Here is a 22,426-nt window from a genome sequence, read left to right as displayed (position 1 = left end):
CTTTTGCCTTGTACTGGCTGTGGGGATTGAAAGCTGGTATTTGTTAGTTCATATTTTCCTTTCACAATACAAGCCCACGAGCCCCAGCATGCAACATGTAGAACCAGGACTGGCTGAAGGGGTCCGACATGACGTCGGGCCACTTGGCAGCTATGCAATCATAATGGTCTTTGGGAAAGAGCAGCTATGTTTTTTCCCCAACACCTTAATCTTGGTAATACAATGCTGGCTGGACTTTGTTTATTTTAAGTTTCGAACCCTGTATTAAATCATTCTGTTTCATAAATCTATTCAAGGAAATCACATGTGTTGCACATTTTCAACATAAACACAAAATCTCCCTCTTTGCAGACCATTAAAAAGTAAAGTTGTATACTGAAACCAGCTATAGTTTGAAATAATATGTAATAATCAGGGCTATAAGCATTTCAATAACCAACAATCACGGCCTTCATTTCACTTATTCATAGTATAGGACCATCATTTTCCAAATTAGTTAACAATCATTTTACATATAATTTGGAGGTTTTGGTCGAACTAGAGCTGTAACTGAACATATACACCGTGAAATGGAATTAGACTATTCATGTTGTTGATATGAAGAGTGCAAAGAAGTTTGGTAATTGAGGCGCATGCAAGCAGCACACCAGGTTTTGAGATTCCCACTTTTGGTTATTGGCCGTTTAAAACAAAGCTTACATTTGTTTGATATGTTGCCAGGTCTTTCACGGTTCCTCTGCTGCAGGTGGCAGACCAATAGCTGCAATACAGACAGGCCTGGACCTGGATAGAAGGTGTGTGGTCTCCAAGGCAAAGCTGCCTCTTACCAATCTGCGCTGTTAAAAACAATGCTGGCCTGACAGAAGGTGCAAGTCGGTGGGCAGAGTTTTTGACGTCATGACAAGAGGTAGAAAGCATGACAAGCTTTTCTTCATGAAGGGGATGGATCAGGGAGGCTTGTGCTATGGCAAGGTCCAACCTCGTTTTGCTTTGGTTAAGGGTAGCAGAGAAACTAAAGACCGAATGAAACAGAACAGAAGAGATGGATCGAAGGCTCTGTTTTTACAGTCTGAACACCCATGTCTACAGCATTTTCCTTATTAGTCAATTGTGCCCAATGATTTCCATAACACCATTTGCTCATTCGGGTGGAACATTCTAATTTCAGACAACCTATGAACGTTCTGTACATGGCAGGCAATACAATAAATGATACTTCTGTGATGTGCCGATTTGGATCAAAATTAAATGTTTAGAATTGAGGCAGATAATTGAATTGATCTATGGCTCGCTCACTTCTTTATCACTCTAATTGTTTAACAGGGTGCCTTCCTTATTTTTAATATGTCTTAGGAATTCGTTTGCGAAATTAAAATGAAAATGTTAGCAAAAACCAAACACACGCATATAGAGTTGACCCAAATCAACCCCCTTCTTCTAAATCCATCATTGAAAAACATAGTAACCTCAGGGTTCCTACTCCTGTGGCACTGGCATAGTGCCCTTTAGAACAGACAGTACATGTTGAATATATAACCAGGATATACATTATTTCGTGAGTCCATGTTGGTCCTCTTCATCTGCCTCATTTTTAGTCCATTCCTCTGGACAGCAGCATCTCCATCTATAGTGCCACACCCAAACAAAAACGTTCTCAAACTTTTCATGCACCTATCACCGCTAGTCATGTCGGGGCTGCTTCAAACCATTGACCCACTGTATCCGGCAGTGCTAAGGGCATGAGATGGGAAAAATGTACTGTGCCTTGATACCACAAACAGATCAATAAACGAGACTGCAATGAAGTTTCCATGTGCTTGAACTCTGGCGGCATCCTCTGTGCGTGCATTGAACACAGAGGAAGTGTTGCCTGTACCAAGCTTCATAACACCTTTTCACATTTTCCTCAAGTACATTTTAGGCTGAAACAAGAAAAGTTGCTGGAAAAAACCACTTACATGGAATTATTTGAAGAACCCTATTTTTCTTCATGTTTGCTGGCAGGTTTCCCGTCCTCATCTTATCGTTCTGAATTTTTATTGAAGTAAGTTTCTGTGAAATAGAGAATAAAATTCTCAATATTGTAATCTTGTAAAAAAAACATATGTAGTATATGTTGTTTCTTCTATTGCAAGGTTTCCTAATTTTTCATACAAAGTTCCCACCTAATAGAAGCAAGATAGGAAATCATCAGGTAATGGCAAACAACAGAAGCCGCTATTCTTACACCCTACATAGTATAAACCGAGCAAAAGCCATACTCCACAGCATCTTTTCACCTTTCATATCCTATCTGACGTCCCATTCTCAAACACAGTTCACCCGACCACTTTTCACATTTATTCTTAAATGCTTAAGCGCCAAACAGGGCTGCCATTTTGGCAGAAGTTGTTTTATACAACACAACTGTACATGTTTCACTGCCAATTTCTTTTCTCTTGACTAAACCTAGATTAAAGTAATCATTGATTTCTCCCCACTAACTACACAAATGTCATGGTTAGTGGGAAAAGTACAAGGACCAGCCAGAGACTGGGAGCCCCCAAGATTTTGTGTACCCATTTTTAAGAACAAATGTTGAAACCTATTGGTTTTTGTCTTCTCATTGTCTCGCTAAACAAACAAAATACATCCATCCAAAAAGTTTATATGCCAAGTTAGAAAAAATCATATGCTTTTTTGGTCAAAAATAATGAAAGAAAAGTAACAGAAAAACAACTCGGAGAATAAAAGCGCATAACTGATCGAAATGCAGAAGTTAAGACTAGAATTGTCTTTCAATTTCCAAAGAACATTCATTTTTTAAAAACATTTTTTAAAAATGTTTTTATTTATTTTCTGAGCCAAACAAATCAACATTAACACATCCCTAATTCCCCCACTAACCCCCCGGAAGCATCTGCCACCTGGATCTTGAGTCTTTCTTAAGCTGTGAAAATGTCCAAAATTCTTATTTTATGTGGGTACCATTGCTCCATGTAGTCCGATTGGAGATATTCCAGCACGTCATCCCATTCATTTTAAATATATATTTAAAATAATAATACTTATGGTATTACAGTTTATTTAATCATATATGGAAGGTAGTATTCTTGAATATAATACTGAAGTATACTAATAGAGCAGATAAATGAAAGACATGATATAGTGTTCAAAATGTTTTTACCATGAAGAGATCTCTCAACACCACCTGACAAAGATCTAATTCCAATGGATGCACATACCTACGCACAGAACTCGCAGTACTGAACCACTGTTAAAAGATGCCACCCCATATGGTAGCTTCCCACACTCTGTACTGCGTTCCACTGCCCTCAAGCTAAACCTGCCCTTTAAACAATTAAATAAAAATAATACGTTCAAGAGAGAAACATCTTACCTACGATCAAACGATGGCACTATTTAAAAACAATTTTAATTGTTTGAATTTTTTTTTACTGCAGGCCTTATGCGTTACTCAATGAATCCTTATACAAGTATGTGAATTTGTGTAAAAAGACAAAACTTTAGTGATCTAATTTCTCTATTGGACGTATGCCCGGGAATTGGGGGAGAGAAAAGGAATGCAACATGCTTAAAAGGTGAGGTATCACAAGTAGGCAAGTGGTGCTGCAGCCAATTAGCCGAGGAGCGGTTTGTGATCAAAAACATCCCCGAATATGCACACAAAGCATTGGTGTGCACATTATAAAGTCTTATCCCGCTCTATTAAATGAAGAAACTTTTCTTTCAATGAAAGGCTCATCAAAATAATGGTGCATAGATTCTGAATCAGGCATGCCTTGCACAACTGCTACACCAAGGGACCATTCCTCAACAGTCTCCCTTCCAGTCCCCGACAGTAAGCCGTATCCCAAAGCTGAGACAAGAACACACGTACCAAACAATTATGGGTATGAGAATGCGCTCACTGCAACTTTCTCCAAGGATGTTATAAAGAGCCTGGCATTTGCAGAATGCTTTTTTTGTTCCCTCGCTCCTTCCGACAGAGGGGTCTACATATCAAGGATATTTGCAAAGCTTTGGTTCTTCAGTATTATCCCTTATTGCCCTTAAGTGATCATACATTCATGTCAAAATGCTGTATAGCTGAAAGCATCTGGCAGTGGTGTTTGGACGAGGGTGAAGTGAGCTCCAAATACAGGACTTTAAATCTAGGGTTTTGGATGGTGACGCAGTGATGGCATCAGAGGGGGGGTCCCACCAATGTGATAGGAAGCGGAAATGATAATTTTGTTTTAATATAAAACTATATATACAAATTCATGTAAACAATATTTTTAATATAAAAATGTATTAATATAAAAAATAATATTTCAGATATACAAATGTCAATATAAATCAATATAAAAAGCATTTTTATACCATTTTTATTTACATTTTATAAATAAGGTTGCACAAAAAATAAGTTTTGATATCAATTTTAATTTAAAAATGTACGTCAATGTTATATGAACTGGTTTTGATACACAGTATGAATAGAGTGGTACACCCTCTTTTGACGCCGCCAGTTCGGCGCAGCAACTTTGCTGCAGCAGCTGTTTTGATACACCCATTTCGGCACAAAAGCCTTTCTGGTGCATTCGATTTGCCGCGAGGGACATTTGTAAGCAGCTGACAATGCAGCCATATCTAAACGCCCTCATGCCAAATTCAAAGGTAGCATTCTTTCCAAGTGCTGCAACTTGACAGCTACTGAATGATCCTCCATTATAAGTACATGTAACAGGCAAGAAGAAAGAGTTAGCCATGTAGTTATTTTTAAAATGTACTGTCTGCAAATATTGTATTTGCAAACACTGATCCGTGCGGCTACAACGAGAAATTGTCGGTTTTGTACGTGGATGCACTTCAAAAGAAAGGAGCTTGTGGAGCTTTGCAGTAAGAGGTAAAAATAACAGTTATGATCGTACGTTTGAGCAAGCATTGACTAACAAACACTCGCATGCAGCTTTGAAACCTCCTGCAGGCTGGAATCCAAAGCACCACGTAACCTTTGTCATCAGAACAGTTACATTTGTAAGCACCCCATTACAAAGCAGCATTAATTAGCACGCATTAATCTCAGTTTAGGAAAAGTAAGTGAAACCAAAGTCTGGGAAATACATTCTTGTTATACACGGGATATCTTAAGTAGATCGAACCAAATATTTAGCAAAAAAGTAGCACGTTGACTTAACTGCAAGGACAGGCTAAAAATAGATGCAGTTTATAGCCATTGCACAAAAGAAACCACAATGAGCCATTTTCAGAAAATACAAGTGAAAAGCATGGATGGCAAGAAGAACAAGTTACTCTTACCTGGTAACTTTCTTTCGATGGGATGGTCCGACGACGTATTCCATATCTATGACAGTAATAACTGTCATAGATATGGAATACGTCGGAGGACCCAATCCCCTCGAATCATTCATGCTGATATAGCAATCCAGACCTAAAGAAACCAGCAGTACGATCAACGTAATTTTATACATCAACTGTCTCTGGTTTCTCTGGAATAGGTAAAATAGTGCACTAAAGATATTTTCCCGGGATTACAATATAAATGGATATCACATATATGATGTGTGTCCCATCCTTGTAAATAGTGCAATTTTCCTCTTTCCAAGTCCGTCGTGCCAAAACATACCAGGGCCAAAAGGTCCCCTCGCAGTAACGACGTGCGCCTAACTGGCTGCGCTGAACTGTCCTGTCCTGTTCCGTAAACAGAGACTGGTCCGGTAGCCCTACATGAATTTGCTTTATTGCTAGTAAAGTGTGCTTACCAGAACCTGCACAAAAGTTCAAAAGTTCAAACTATTGCCTTTGACGAGGTGTGTTTCTTTGGAATAATGAAACACAGTTCATGTTATAAGCTCTTAAAAAAGTCAAACTATTGTTTTTATTGAGTATACAGTATTTCGTGCACAGCTTACATGTGTCCCACTGCTGCTCTGTGACCCAGCAAACAGCTCTGTGGAATCCCAGGAATGTGGTGACTCACAGAGCAGCATTCAATCCACATCAGCAGAAAACACAGACGCGTCTTTATATTTAGCTCGCCAGAATACATGATGTTCTGCAACAGCTGTGTAAACAGCACAGTAAAAATAAACATGGACATTGTTTATCAACTAAGCCCAACTGACAGAAGGGCGGCACAGGAAACATCTGCAGCCTGAGGTTAATTTTAGATGTTTCCAGGGTCCAGCGCCACTCGCAAATTCTTTCTTAGTATGCAGGAAATAGAATGCTGCGCTTTGATGCTAATGCACAGTGTCTCTGGACCCAGGAAAGTGCTTGAACCCAGGAAACAGTTAAAATTATATTTTTTACATACACCATTAATAAGGGAAAAGCAATGGGGAGGGGTTGTGTTTTCACCTCTTAAAAGGGGAGCATGACTCCATCAGGGTACCCATTTGCCAGTGAATTCTGTCAGAGTGCTGGCCTGATGATCCCCTGCAGTGCCACCAATTAACTTGGAAGAGCTGATTGAAACTCTCTGGGGGACCTTGCTTTTCGACTGGATTTTTTCCTTGCTCTGGGAGACCCCCTGCAAAGCCTTTTAATTGGAAACTGGGACTGGTGTTTATTTGAAGTGGTTTCAACAACATTAAAAAGGTTAGCACAGGGGTATTTTAAGATGGCTTTAATGTAACGGAATGTGTATTTTTCTAAAAATGTAAAATCTGTGTGGTTTTATTCTAGCATGCAGTAAATGGTTTGTGATACTGTATTTATTGATATTCTGGTATGCTGTGAGCCAAACCGATGAAAGATGTTTTATAGTGCTTAGAACTATGCTGTGCATTTTTAAACTAAACAGCGGTGTGCTTTTAATGACATCTTTAAAAATGCAGTTTGCTTAGAATGCTCTGTAGTTTTTCAGGTCAGCCAAGATAACGCAGAGGTAGCGACGGATTTTGTTTCTGTTTGTGTGTGTTGCTTTTGAGATTTGAACTACAGCGCTTCGCTTAGGAAGAAGTTGAACATGTGTAGAGGATTTTGTAAGTCTTTATGGCGCAGCTACACAATCCGACACTTCCATATTAAAGCTTGGAAAGTATGATCTAGGGTTACCCATGATGTGGAATGTGGACCCTCGCAACCAACATATGCAGACACCATGGAACTAGGGCTCCCATGGATATGACCGACAGGTTGACGCAATCATCAAGAATGTATGTGCGTAGCAAGGATTTGTGAAATGTGTCACCGGAAGAGGCTGTTTCTCAGGGGACTTCAAGCCACAAAGGCCTGGGGTTGCCACTGATAATGGAGAATGGCTTTTTGGGCACTTAAAGGGGCATCATCTACCAGTGTCATGGAAATGTCACGAGAAGAGAGCAGGGTTTTTGGACTCTGTCGCTATCTGCAAGACCAAGGTATAGAGGGGTTAGTGGTGGCCCCCAATGGTTTGCCAACGCAAGGGGGTATACAGCGGAGGAGCTACTGCTACCAAGGCAGTAGGTATCGTGCCAGTCTCTGTCCGTAGAAGCTGATCGTCTGGTTTGATTTCACAATACAGGTGTCCCCATTTTGAACAATTGAGATTCAGGGCCATTTTGTTTAATTTTATTTATACAAAATACTGCATGCGTGTTCTTCTACCCCACATAACACCTTTGTCTGGTTCTGTCCACACCGTGAAATTATATCGACAAGCGGATGGGTTTTGGACACTGGTGCTATTTGAGAGCCCAAGGACCTGTAATGGTGGTTATTATTTTATCAGAGGACATACAGCTGGTGCAGTGCCACAGCCATCAAGGTGCCAATCATGGGGCATTATAAGTAGTGGATTTGACGCCAGCAACCACCGCCACAGGATGTGATGGTGGGCGCTCCTGTTTTTAAGTGTGAAGCATTGTCCTGCAGGTTAGGTGGGGTGGGGCTGCAATAAGTTGGATGATTCATTATAACATCTAAAAGGTATGTCGTGTATCATATACATTGGCTGTGTGTTTTATATACTCTTTAAAACCATGGTGTTGAAACAGATATGCAAAAGCCGGCACATGTTTTTATTCACCGCTTCTAGGTAAGATAGTGAAAACCATGCATTTCATTTGAAGGTTTGCATGTGGTGCTTAAATGCCGAATATAGACCTCCAGATACAGCAGTTTGTTTTACCAGTCCCTAGAAGGTTGAAGGGCTATCCATCTGCTGTGATTTAACATCACCCAGGGAATTTGCACGTAGATATCTGTCCATGGTCTGTTAATGCTCAAGTATTTGTCGTTATGGATACCAGGCTACAACACCTGTTCGTGTGTGTGCTGGCAGGGCCTTCCAGCTGCAGCAACAGTCATTCTGTCAGAAACCGTCTAGAAAAGGGCAACACCATAATGACACATGTTCCTGATAATATTGGCTGGTTATACAGCTGCTGGGAACCTCTTATACCACCTTGCTACAGCACTTTGGTTTGTAGAGGGTATGCCCGACAGTCTCAATGACGATTGCTTACTTCTGCTGAACATGGTGAATATGATCATCGTGGACGATAAGATGACCGAGGGGGGACAGAACGGCAAGACAGAAAAAGCCTTCTCTCAATATTTCCACCGCAGCAATCTAAGCATTTGTTACATTGTGCAGAACTTGTTAAACAAGGGCAAGAGCAACAGATCTATAATACTAAACGGTAGTTATATAGTGTTATTTAAAAACCCCAGGGCTAAACAATAACTAGCCATGAATGCTCAATAAATAAAAATAGCCCGCCAGATGTATCCATCCAAAATACGTTTCCCTATGGAGCCTTTTGAAGACTCGACCAGTAAGCCCCACGGATATCTCCTAGTCGATTTAAAAACAACCACTCTAGAGGGCTACAGATTGCACACAGATTATATATATATATATATAGGGTTATCCACTGTGCATATTCCTAAATAGACATCTAAAAAACATTAAATGCATTACCGCATCAATAGCCGGTCGTGTTGTCACCATCTAAACGCGCATACAGAGAAACATCAAGCTGCTCAAAATGCTTGTATATGCCATCACTCAACAACGCAAGGTCATTCCAGCCGTGGCATCTGACGATCTGGTGGCGCTATTTTGGAGATTGCTCAGAACACTTTAAAGGGACACGTAACCCTAACACGCAATCAAATAAGTGTGCTGAAGGAAAAAAAAGCAGGTCATCAAAAGATGGTCAATAAACAAATATTGCTAAGGGCTAAAAGAAAAGGTGTCTCGCAGGCTGGCAGATTCATAGGATCTTTGATAGGCATAGCCCTACTGCTAATCACCAGCTTGCTTGGGGGCAGAGATGGAGCACACCCATAAAATGTATTTGGTGTAAAAGCAGCAGTTAGAAAGTCTGATGACCCCCCACGCCCCTGTTCGAGTGGGATATACGGAAGGATAACGCTATGTGTCTCGACAATGAAGGCTATTTTAAACAGTCCCGTTTTACTGGTGCAGGGTAAAGCAGCCTTATATACACAGATATTTTGCATAAATATTTAAATTGCGCCCAGCGATGCAGAGAAAAACAAACTTTATACATGCTCCTCGAAGAATCTAGCGGTGTGAAGGCTCCCCCAGGACCAGATCCGGTAGTGGCGGAAGTGGTGAACTCTCTTAACCAACGCTATAAACCCAACAAGGAACTATTGCTACATAAGATGGAGCTTGCAAAGGATGTGGCCGGCTGGACCAATACGGGTAAGCTTATTTACAGAGGCAGGATCATAAGGGTTCGAACCTGAATGATTTAGTATGGGGTGTTGCGAATCAACACCCCACATCTTTAATAAATGCCCCCATCGGCTGGAATGAGTTTATGCAAGGGGTCACCGATTTAAATATCCTGACAGCCGTTGTGGGTAACGTCGCCTACTGGAGCAGATAAAAACTGGTTCCCCCTTTACTCCTCGTCAACAACACAGCCCTCTAGATACCCCTACGAACAGCCACCATCCCCCCCGCAGTCCCAAAGATGCGTGGAATAGCAGCTTGTATAAGTAATCATTACCCACCCTCTAACAAATCTACGACACCCCCATCATCCATACCGCAGACCGGTCTAGGCTTCGCCGGAGATACAACGTCTGTATATGGTTATCTGATTATTGCGCTCACCATGATTATCTGAATGTATAAGATTCTTTATTTTGTATTGGCATGTTTGTGGTAGAACATTCATTCTTTCTGTATTAAGTATGTCTTTTTGCATTTTGGCAAATCTAAAATGTTTGTTTTCAAATTGTAAAATCGACTGGTTCTTTATTACATTTTATTATTTATAATGTATAATAACACACAACGCTTTTATTTTATTGCTATGATATGGCATTTATAACACACCTGTACACAAGGGTTTGTAGGCGAATCATTCAGAACGCGCAAGTGCGGGGAAGGGCCAGGGGAGAAGTACCAAAAGGGTGCGTGGGGGATCGAGAAGTGCAGGTAAACAAAAGTGCAGCCAACGGGTGGCTCTTGAGTGCAGAGAGAGGGGACTGCAGGGTTACAGATACAAGAAACAAGTGCTGGGGAAGCCAAGAGGCAGTGCAGAGGTGCAACTGGACATGCAGGGTCCTGGGTCCAAGTGCAGAGGGTGGCCAGTTGACCAGTGTATGGACCAGACGGGTCAGAAGCATGGGAGAGGAAGAGAGAGAAAGTGGAAGCGTAGAGGAAGGTCTTGAGCTGCTTGCAGAACCGGAGGTGGTTCTGCTCAAGTTTGAGAGAAGCAGGGAGGCTGTTCCAGAGGGAGGCCCCCGTTTGTATCACTAGAGAGACGACACGCATTTGCATTTTTGTCACACTGAACATTTTGCGAGATTTATACATATTAGGGAATGTCTTATTAATGAATCTGGCCACCATTTGATCGTTTGGATTGTGATTGTTCAAATACTTTTTCAAAACAGCCCACAGCGAACTCCATTCAGACATTTGACTGATAAAGACTATACAGTGCTGACCACAGGTCATGGCTTACTTTTCAATGCTTTTCACACAGTCTGTCAAAAACTCTGGCGTATATGGGCTGCTGTGGGAAGTGCACCAAACTGTCAAACACGGTTAGCACCTCCCCCTCCATCCACAAAGCTATCCAATGTCTTCCACCATGGGCCTGCAGATCGGTGTTCACCACCAGGCTAACCAGACGATTTCTGGGTCTACACTTGGTTCATGTATCGCTGGCATACACACTATGAAATGTTTACCGAGCATGTCTATGCTTACACAAAAATCCTTTTATCTGTACAGTATCCATTAAATATCAAACAGTATGTTTCATTGTGTGTTGGTCTCGAGAATTCTATCAAAAACGCTCCACACTAGCAGCAAGTGCGGGTCTTCGATCGAAGGTAAGTAGGGTATAGATAAGAGCAAATCATCGTTACGTGTGAATGAGACCGGTGCATCACACATGTGCTTCCCCGTGACAGCCACCAGGCCCATGTATTCCCAGATTATGTTCGAAACTCCAAAGTTAGGAGAGTTTGCTTTGGCAGGGATCAGGACACTGTCCTTATGCAGGGATTTCAATTGTATGCACCGGTCATCGATACGGTTTCAACAGTACCCATGATGATTATTTTTGGAAGTTGTCGCAGGAACAGGTTGCCTTGACAGGTACCTCGTCTACCGATACTTCACATTAGATATCTGCAGTGCTTCTGCATGCACCAATGTAATGGTCAGAGATGTGCTTACACGTTTGACGAATAAACTAGCCAATATGACTAGTGTTCAGAGTCTCCCCTCATAAGACAAAAAGAATCTTGGTTTCTGGATAGTTTCACTTTAAGGTCAATGCCGTTGATCAATAGTTTATCCTGGAAGAAAGGTCAGCATGCAGACGGCCTAGTAAATTGAAAACTCTATTGGTTCTGGTACGACAGGCTCTCCTCGTGAACCCCTTGTTATGACAGTCCAGAGCGGTGTAGCGAAATATCCTGCATTGTCAGGATAAAAGAGGCCTACTGAGAGCTGCTTATCCAGGTCATTGTGGCCATAATTGAATAGGCTCTCTATATAAGCTCTGTAGGCGTACATATTGTCACCCTGCATTTGATCGCCCAACATCACGTCCACCTGGTTGAACACACGTGATGTAGCCGCGATGTCGGTCCCATCAGCCTGGTATTTTACAGGTTAGATGCAGCCGCACCTCATTCAAATCCAGATACATCTCAGTCAACCCTGGTACAAAGACTTCAATAGCGGATAGATGCGATAGAGGGGTGGGACCTCCATGAAGAAACTTATCGATGCTATTCTGGGTCGGGTGTACGCTGAAGAGATCGTGTCAGATTTCCCACATTCCTCAGAGGCTCTGTGTAAGAAGGTCATGTTCTTTTAGGGATGCTATCCTCTTCCTCTTACCACTCCTATGTGGTTTATAAATGAGTCCAGATCCATCCTGGCCCTCCTTTTTCTGTCTGGTGAGCCGATCAGCAACTGCCATTGTCACGCTTCCATGACCTCTTTTTCAATATTGGTGGCGGCCGTTTTCACGTGTGGTTTAGCCAATCCAAAGCTGCGGCATAGGAAGGGCATAGCGCACCTAAAAATACTTCTACTGCTGAGTCCCTTGCACCATACATAATGGGAGTGCAGCTAAAATATGGCTGATTGCCGTAACCGGCCTGGCTAATGCAATTTTCCATATAGGCCCGGGGTCTCCATAGTTCTTCACCACAGCAATTACAACACTGTTTCATTAGTCCGAAAAGCCACTGCACCACATTCTTCTGATACATGTTGATGGTGTAGAAATGGTTTTTAGACAGATGTACGTAATCAGACTTGTTGTATTTAATGTTCACAATATCGCTGTTCACTTACATTTCTGCGGTTCTATGCAGCGGGGCATAGCTATCACCCATCCTTTGATACTCCACAAATTTGCTGTAAAGCAGTAAACTATAAAAATCCCAATTATAATAATATCGGCACCAATGTTGTCCCAGGGTTCTTTACCTCCAAGGTTTTGAGGTCCGCACATGATCCCCCTTTTTAAGAGGCACGAGTGTCGTCTTTTTAAAAAGTCTTTTGGTTACAATTTCTTAGAGACCTCCATGGAATTCTGCAGCGTTACACCAGCGAGGCTGGTTTTAATAGATCTATGATGAACGTTGGTATACATATTTATAAATGCGGGTAACACCTCAACATATCTACGAGTGTTTTTAGCCATGAAAGATTTCCAAACCAGTGTTTAAAAAAAGGTTTGTATAAAACGTTCTACAATAGAGGCTTTAACTTCGACGTGTGTTATGAAGTGATGCATCCAGTGTTGCTTTACGAGACTGGGTAGCGGCTTATTTAAAAACTCCTTACCGGCGTCGGTCAGTAGTTTAGCGGGGACTCAGCCTTTGTTAAATATGCGCTGTGACCCATCTAGTTCTTTAAAGTCTCAAAACATATTCCCATTAAAATACTAAAACAATTGGTCCTACTACAGGCTCCGTAGTGCATGCGATTACTGCACAGACACATTGCACGTCAGCGTCTCGATAAGCAAACATATCAACATTCCATTAGGCGTTCAATTAGAAATACTTTATCCCAGTCTACTTGGGAACTGTTTTCTCAAAGATGTTTCTAACAGCCATCAGACACATGCGTCTAAACTGCTTTAGTTTCAAAAGGGGGTTATTGCCGATAGCTGGAATATCAACGTGTGAGTGAGCCGTAGTGTCCATATCGGTCTCCGTTAGCGAAACACATTCCTTACACAGACTTATCCCCCGGGCTTTCATTGCGTTTTGACCAGCAAGCACAATTAATAACAGTGTCTTCAACACTAACAGTCTCCTTTAGCGAAACACTGTCCGTAGAAATGGCTATTATCAGGATCTACCTGGTTTTCAAGTTGGTTTGAACAGCAAACACAATAACTATTGATAATCTCTGGTACAGCTTGGCACTCCTCGCCCCCCCCACAGAGGACCCTGTCAGCAATACTCTAGATTCACAGTCCATGTCTACGGCGGCCGCATTGGATGGTTGCTCCAATACCTGAACATTGTCGTCCCAAAACTCTTCGGGTTCATAGTCGGTCATAAAATCTTCAATCCCATGAAGTACACCATAAAGCAACCAGAAATGTGACTATCGTCATAACCTCCAGGGCTTCCAGGGGGTATTTTTCCCCTTATCTTAACTTTAGCTGTTTATAATTGTTGTATCCTGACAAGCCTCTAGAAAGCTGAAAGAGTGCACATGTTTCCCAGGCCTATCGCAAAGCCTATATATCGGGTTGTAAGACACTCCCCCTACAACATAGCCTTAGTGCCGTCCCTTTAGATCAAAATGTATATCAAACATTCTTGGTATTCTTAAAATACATCAAATGTATATAAAAAATATTGTGGTTCTTATCAAATATATGGCAACTTTATATAAAAAAATAATATACAATGTATATAAAGTGTACAATAAGATGATTGGGGTTCAATAAAATAGGTATAAAAAATGTTGAGGGTCATATCAATTTGATATAAAATGTATATCCGCTTCCCATAACCTCGGGCGGAGCCCCTCTGCAACATTACTGCATCTCTATCCAAAACCCTAGATTCACAGTCCCCATCTCCGGAGCTCACTTCGGCCTCAACGCTCATACAAACTACACTGACGCTGGATGTCCTCAGCTTTACAGAATTTACTCCATAGTTTCCTATGGAATCCCATTCTTTTTGCTCTATTTTGATTGTGTCCTGACTTTTTGAAGGAAAGCAAAGCTTTCCGCCTCACTTCCCATCAGATCACTTCAGATTCACCTCACCTTACATACATTTGGGTCTGGAAGAGAGATGAAAGTACACGTCTTATGGTAAATTGTTGTGGAACTTTCAAATGGTTTGAAACTATTCTGAATTGCCACCACAAGTCAACTGCATCCTATTAGAGAGTCCTTAACTGTGAGGAACCTTGTATTGGAACATGTGGATGTTGGGCACTAGGCCCAAGACCTCTTAGGATTTGGACTTGTGAAGTATAGGGAATTCAACTTGTTACTGGTTCTCAGCTTTTTAACTGCATCTGCATTATTTACTGGTTTCACTTGGAAAGTAATTTAAGTATATATAGTGAATGAACATACTGCTGACTGTATATGGGATACATTACTCACCGTAATCGTATTTCTGATGCTTGTATCTGCTTAGATTCACATGTTTTCATAGGCCGACATCTAGTGGAAGTTGCAGAGTATTGCACATGAAGTGTTTCGAAGTTCGAAAAGGGACATCGACAGAGTGAGACTGTAATACTATCCCAAATGTGACGTACCATGTACCCATGATCCCTCATGCATCGAGGTCCATCAGATTATTTGTTTCTGACAAGAGGGATTGGAAGTGTGGAGTGTAGGTACAGATCATGAGGTATGAAAGATCTATGCTCTTCTCCAAAGCACCTTCTACTCCAAGAGGGGAGGAAGGGTGGGCGCTTGTGAATCTAAGCAGATACCAGCATCAGAAATACAATTACAGCGAGTAATGTAACCCTTCTGAGGCTTGTGGATCTGCTTAGGTCACATGCTTTGAATAGATTAGCAAACAGTACTTGTAGAAGGAAGTGGGTTGTTAGAGGGTAGCACGGCAAAGAGATTCTTGAGCATCACTTGTCCCACCTGTGTATCATCCCTAGAATGTATGTCCGGACAGTAATGTTGGGTGAAAGTGTGTACTGTACTCCAAGTGGCACCTCGCAAATGGCATCTAGGGGTACATTTGCTATGAAGGCAAAAGTTGCCCCTGTGTCTCGAGTTGAGTGTGCTCTAGGCTTAAATGGCAATGTTCTCTTAGCAAGAGAGTAACACAGTTGGATGCAGTTGACAATCCATTTAGAAATTGACGCTTTAGAGATGGGGTCCCCTTCTCTTCCAGCGGCTACAGATACAAAGAAACAATCTGTTTTTCTGATTGGCTTCATCTTTTGAAGGTAGAACATGACAGCCCTGCGTACATCTAGTGTATGAAGGCTTCTTTCTGCTGCGTTTTTTGGAAAAAAACGGGAAGCTCTATAGTTTGATTCACATGGAATTTAGATATGAACCCGGGTGAACATCGGGGATGTGTGCGTAGCACCACCCGACCTTGTGTAGAACTCCAAAGGGGTCTGACAGAGCTTGTAGTTCGCTAACCCTTCTGATCAAGGTAACAGTAAGATGTTTAAGGCTGGCCCTGTGCATGGGCTCGAAAGGCGCTCCCATGAGCCTTTTGAGTATGATTTTGAGGTCCCAACCTGGAGTAGAAATTAAGATGGTGGGGTTACATTTTTTTGACGCCCTCCTCAAAATAAAGCCTTAACTACAGGTTCCTCCCACCATAAAATGTTACTTTGAGGCATGGTGTAAGCGGAGGGAGCCGCTAGGTGTACCTTAAGTGAGTTCATGACTAATCCAGAGTCAAGTAGACAGCGCAGGTAGCGGACTATATTGGACCGGGAACAGTTGCTTGGATTAGGAGGCTGTGTTCTGCACCATAACACAAAGCATTTCCAGTTCTTAAAATAGCAGTGCCTTGTGTTAGGTTTGCATGCTTCAAGTATTTCCATGCACCTTTGGTCTAGGTGGCCAAATTATATGACCTAAGGAGCCAAGCAGCTAAATTAAGCTCATGAGGGAATGGGTGGATCATTGCTCCCTTATCCTGAGTTAACACGTTGTCTGGACAAGGTAGTTTCATGGGAGGACACAGAGACATAATTGGAAGGTGGGAAAATCAGGTCTGTCGTGCCCACATTGGAGATATTAGGATCAGCGTTACTTGTTCACGGTGTAGCTTGTGGTCTATTTTGTTGAGAAGGGGTGTTGGGGGTAAGGGGGTTGGGGGAGAAGTGTAATGCAAATTTCCCTGACCAGTTCAACAGAAGTGCATTCCTCTTGGATCCTTTCAGGGGAAATCCGTACGCATAATCTTGGCATTGTGTGTTCTCTAGGGTTGCAAATAGGTCTATTTCTGGGAAGTCCCAGTCTGAGAAGATGTTGTTTAGCATGTCTGTGTTTATTTGCCCCTGGTGCTCTGAAGGTAGCCTTTTACTCCTGCTTAGCACCTCTGCCAGAGAATTTAGTTCCCCTGGAAACATGTTGTGCCACTAGAAACATGGAGAGCCCACAGCCAGATGTTCTGGGCTAGTTTGGACACACCTGCAGAGTGTGTTCCCCCTGTTTGTTTATATAAAACATGTCTGTGGTACTGTCTGTGAGGACTAGGACTGTCCTGTGGGCTAGCTGAGGCTTGAACGCTGGAAGTGCTTTGAGAATCGCTAGTAGATCCAGAAGGTTGATGTACTTTCTGGTTAGCGCCCGTGTCCACAGGCTGTGAGCAGTTTGGTTAAGGAAGTGAGCACCACACCCTGTCATTGACGCATATGTTGTGAGAATGGCCTCCATCACTGGTGTGTCGAAAGGCTTTCCCCTTTAGCATATTGTTTCTGTTACACAACTGTAGCGATTGAACCAGAGGTTGAAAAACCACCACTAGATCGTCCCACAACCCGCTTGACCTGTGACCATTGTTTTGCTAGCTACTCTTGCATTGAACTCATACGCAGACTGGCGGGAGGCACTAGGTAAATTCAGGAAGCCATCATCTCCAGCAGGCGCATTGCCTTTCGTACAGTCCCACGACGACTGGCTACATACTGAGGTTTTGAAACAGCATGTTTTGCACCCCCGCTTATTGATTGATTTATTTATAGAGCTGAGGGGAAGGCTATTCCCTCGTCTGTTTCAATCAGTGCCCCCAGAAATTGCTTTACTTGGCTGGGCACTACGTTTAAGGAGAATCCCTATTGGAACAGCAGATTGTTTGTCTGTCGTGTGTTTTGAAGGCACCTCTGGGGAGAATCTCCTAGCTTCAGTAGTGGGATTATCTCCTGCAACGTTGTCATCCTGAATTTTTGGGGTTTGACATACGTGTTTGCAGAGCGCAGGTCCAGCACTGGACGCACTGTAGGATCTTTCTTTGGAACAAGTACATTTAATAAATACCTTGATTTTGTTGCAGGAATGGTACCAATTCGATTGCTTCCTTTTGGAGGAGAATTTTGATTTCCTCCTGCAGGATGGTGAGGTGTTCGGAGGACATTCTTCCGAGTCAAGGTGGCAAGGTTTTTCTAGGAACTCCACCGAGTAGCCCTTGGCCACTGTGTCCAGAACCCAGCAGTCTGAGGTTATTGCCTCCCACTGCTGGGCAAAGAGTGTTATGCGACCTCCAACTGGGGACTCCTGAGAGGGAACGTGGATCGGCTGGTTATTTGGGGGCTGGTACTGCTGTGCCCATAGAGGCCACAGCTCTGCCTCATCCGTTTCTACGGCGAAACCGAAACAGATGCTACTGGTAGGATGACTGGCCGTGGGGACTGTGAAAGGAGGAACTAGACGTGTGTGCGCCGGTATGGCCTGACCTGCTGAATCCTTGCACCCGGGAAGTTTTGGCCATTATTGAATACTCCCTTTTGTAAGAAGGATTTATTAGATATCTGACCATCTGTTTTGATGGTCTCATGTTCCTGTATCCAGCTGGTTGTCAACTGCTTTACCGAAGAGGAGACCCTCCTCGATGTGCTTATTGATGTGGGCCGCTTGCCTCTCTGGCTTAAAACCAGAGTCCCTTAGCCCATAGTATCTTTTTAGGAGGGTTCCATCTGCAGTGACCATGCCTGAAGTGTGTGCACAATCGAGAATATTCTTCAGGATGATCTGAGACACTTGTTTACCCTTGAGGAGGTGTGAGAGCCGCTTCTGGTAGGGAGTCGAGGTGCTTCATGACGTCATCCCACTGCGTGCTGCTGTAGCTGGCACGCAAGGTGGTATTGTTTGCTATACGTGTTGAGTACGCTGCCAAAGTGGTGACCCGCTTAACAAGCATGTATAGTCTTTTTCATTCCTTGTTGGGAGGCGCCTCAGCGGTGGAAAGTGGTACCACCAGCTCTTTTCAGGCGGTGGTAAACCACAGAGAATTCGGCTTGACGTGACCTCTGATGTAAAGAGGATCAGAGGGAGACGGCTTGAATGTTTTCTCCACCTGTGGGTTGAATGTTCTGGTAAGAGAAGGGATAGACACGGCTGGAGAGACCCTTTTCCTGATGGATTCCAGCAGAGGTATAGCCTGGCTAACGTGTTTCCTCTTGCCAAGTACATCTTCAACGAAGTCGGTACCTGGGGGGCTAGATTCTTCCATCTTTATACCAAAGTGTTGTAATGCCTTCTTTAGCATATCATTGAACAGTAATTGGTCTGCAAAGGGAAAGGTACGACCGTGCTACTGCTGAAAGGTAAATGGGGTGTGATCAGATGAGGTCTGGGTCACATTGGTCTTGCAGGTAGGTGTCATCACTATCCTGGCCGGGGTCAACCACCAACATATCCTGGTTTGCTTGATCAGATTGTAGGTCCCCTGTCTGAGATTCCTGCGAGGATTCCCTGGGCGTAAGGTCTTGAGAGGGTGTGGGTGCGGGTGGTGGGGTCGGTAAAGTGGGTAGCACTGGCCCTGAAGGTTGCTCCACAGGTTTTGGTGGAGTGTGTAACCTAAAAGTCTACGTAGAAAGAAATATTCCCCATGGTTTCCTCAAACTGTTTGTGTCCAAGGAGTTTCCTATAGAATGGTCCTTGCAGCCTCATGGGTAACGTTGGGGATTAATGGAGGTGCCTCAGTAAGGCACTCAACCCTAAGTGTGTGAGGGCAGAGGACAAAGTAGACGATTCCTCCTGATAGTCCTCAGAGATCACAGAGGCTGGTTTACCATGGGACCCCCAGTTTGAGAAGCTCCTGAGGTTGTTTTTCACCAGTGCAAGTTCAATTCGTGCTTTTTCATCGGCTGTTTCGGCATCTCCTCCTCCGCCGCCATCAAGCAGTGTTTATGCACATCCTTTACTATAGTGCGAGCACAGTCACCATGTGGTAATCACATCGGCTGAACCACAGAGGGCTTGGTCAGCGTTTTATAGGTGGGCCTTGAGGCACCTCTGTCGCCGTGCGGCCCTCTGTCGATGGGTCCATCGAGGAGTGGTTGGGGAGTACGTGCTTGTGTAAAGAAGTCTGTGTACGCCGACATTGCCAGAGGCTGTCTTCATAGCAGCGTGCTGCGACTGCCTTTTGAGACTGCAGACAGGTGTGCAGGAACTAGTTGGTTCCTCGGTAATGCCCCCGAGCTCCGGATCAGAGTCTTGGCTACCGTGGCCTTTATGGTCTGACTCAAAGATCCCTGCGGTGGTATCCAACTCTGCCAACATGGCAAATGCGGCCCACCACTTAGTACGGACCTCCTTTAGGGATCTGTGGCTGAAAGAGTTTGTACAATGTGCAGCTGGCCTCTGAGTGGTCATGTGGAAGACAGTGGTTACACGCCCTGTGTCTCTTCCCACAGAAATGTGCTATTGCACTTTGGACAAAACGTATATGGAGTACGCTCCATTGTGGAAGGTGGACACAGGCAGCAAGACAAATGAAGTGGGGCCATGAAAAGGGGGTAGGCATTCTCTAAAGGAAGAAAGGATCATCCCCGCCCCCCCCTGCTCTCCCAACTGAGAAGGCCAAAGCCAGGAGTAGGCTGAACCCCATAATCAGAACAGACATCTGTTTTGGTGTTTGAAATCAGACGTGGAGATGCTTTGAAAGGCCAACTGTTGAAGATGTGCGTCGATTGTAAACCGACATGGGAGGTTTGGGTGAAATTAACTATCAAAGTAGCTGTGTGCTACGGACACCATGAAGATACAACTAGCCACGATGGTTGCAAAAAATAATCTGAGGGACCTTGACACCTGAATGATCATGGGTACAGGGTATGTCACAGTAGGGATAGCATTACAGTCACACCCTGTCAACGTCCCTTTTCGAACTTAGAAAAAACATCATGTGCAATACTCTGCAACTTCCACTAGAGGTCGATCTATGCAAAGCATGCAATCTATGGAGATCCACAAGCCTCAGAAATGTGTATTATAGAGTGTTACATTATAATCCTTCCGGCTTATTTCATTTTTCAGTGTGTTCTAAAGGTCTAAATAATTTACTATTTTTACACCCGACTGTTGCAGCTTTATTATTGTGTGCTATTTTGTGTTGACTCGAGGGCCCCTGGCCACACCCTCTAGCTCCTGAGACTAAGCCTTGACTGCTCTCCATTGCTACCTTGGTTAGGTTTTGGCTAAACTCGCAGAGCTCCCTGTTCACCATGCCTAGGGTGGCCTCTTAAAATCTGTCGATCAGTCCAGATTCTAGAAATCCATCTGAACACATATTGAGTTTAAAAAAATGTGCTCAATGTGCACAAGCCTTCAGAACAATCCAACAACCTAACGAGCCCCCGCAAGTTAACAATCCACCTTCCAACCTTCTTAAGCTTAAAACGCTGTTACTTTATACAATAGTTCTGGTGCAACTATGGTGCAAGAGTACTTGCACTGGAGCTAGTGCGATCTTGTAAACCGAGTTTGAGCATTTGCAAATATACACAATACCACCACGCCTACCCTTGGTAATCAAAAGAAAAGACTCCAATCACTTCAACTGATCTATTCATATGTTATCTGAAGAGTGCATCACCGATTCTTGGCACCAATATGAACAAGCGTCTGTTTATCCATGGGCCTAGAGCGCTTTATAACTTTTTAAAGATATACCAACAGTTTGGGCTTTGTATAGGCATGGGAAAAGCACGTGCCAGGCACTCCCTTAGTGGTATTTACTGTCCATCGATGGTAGCAGGTGCAACATGGTGCGAGACCTGGGCATCTAATAGCAGTGCCTGGCAAATGCCAAACACTTCTACACAAGCCACAACTGTTGCCTTTGCCAATGCTCGTTTTTTAACAGGACTTCAGTTAAGGACACGCATTGTGCTTATAAAAGAGTGGCTGAAGGCTTACCTGGTTAAGACCTTTTTATTGCACTAGTAGCACATTTACACTACTAATTAAGCTATTGACTCTCAGAAGACTGCTTTGAAAAAACAATGGCAGGAACTTCAAGTGCAAAGTTTGATGGTAAGACTTTATTAAAGCTAGCACTACGAGTTCCCATTAGGAAGTGCTTTTGGTGTGAAGTGGCAAGAAGTGGTTGGGAATAGCCCTAGAGATTAGCATGGCCACTGGTAGTCAATGGGTGGGAAAATAACCAAACAACTACAAGCTTTCTATCTCTCATAATATGCCATTCCTCCCAAGCTGTACTCTAATGCAAACGTTTCAGATTATGGGCAGCACAAGCGCTACGTAACAGTAAAAACTAAAAATGGATATCCTCTGGGAAAATGTGGCCATATCTATTAGAGTGTTCCTGGACATATCCAAGGCCTTCATTTTCTATTGGAAAACTATTGGACTCATTAGAAACTTCATACGGCACCTCATAATTGGGCATTTGCCAAAATATACCAACAGTCAGATTCAACCGAGAATAGGTATGACCTCCCTCAATCTAAATAAACAAAATATTCCAACAGGCCGTGCACATTGAC

At 43.2% G+C, this 22,426-nt stretch overlaps 1 protein-coding gene across 3 annotated transcripts in view; it reads right to left on the bottom strand.

Annotated features, from left to right (window-relative positions):
• Positions 1-22,426, bottom strand: part of PTPRA (protein tyrosine phosphatase receptor type A) — an 874,792-nt gene that overhangs the window by 149,717 nt on the left and 702,649 nt on the right. For all 3 annotated transcript variants that reach the window (XM_069632225.1, XM_069632227.1, XM_069632226.1), the window contains one exon: positions 1,959-2,052. In XM_069632225.1, the coding sequence (XP_069488326.1) occupies positions 1,959-2,052 (94 nt within the window). The remainder of the gene's footprint in view (positions 1-1,958; positions 2,053-22,426) is intronic.

This window comes from Ambystoma mexicanum, chromosome 6q (genome assembly GCF_040938575.1).
Source record: "Ambystoma mexicanum isolate Mex_15411 chromosome 6q, UKY_AmexF1_1, whole genome shotgun sequence".
Classification (NCBI taxonomy): domain Eukaryota; kingdom Metazoa; phylum Chordata; class Amphibia; order Caudata; family Ambystomatidae; genus Ambystoma; species Ambystoma mexicanum.
This window is presented reverse-complemented; position numbering and strand designations above follow the sequence as displayed.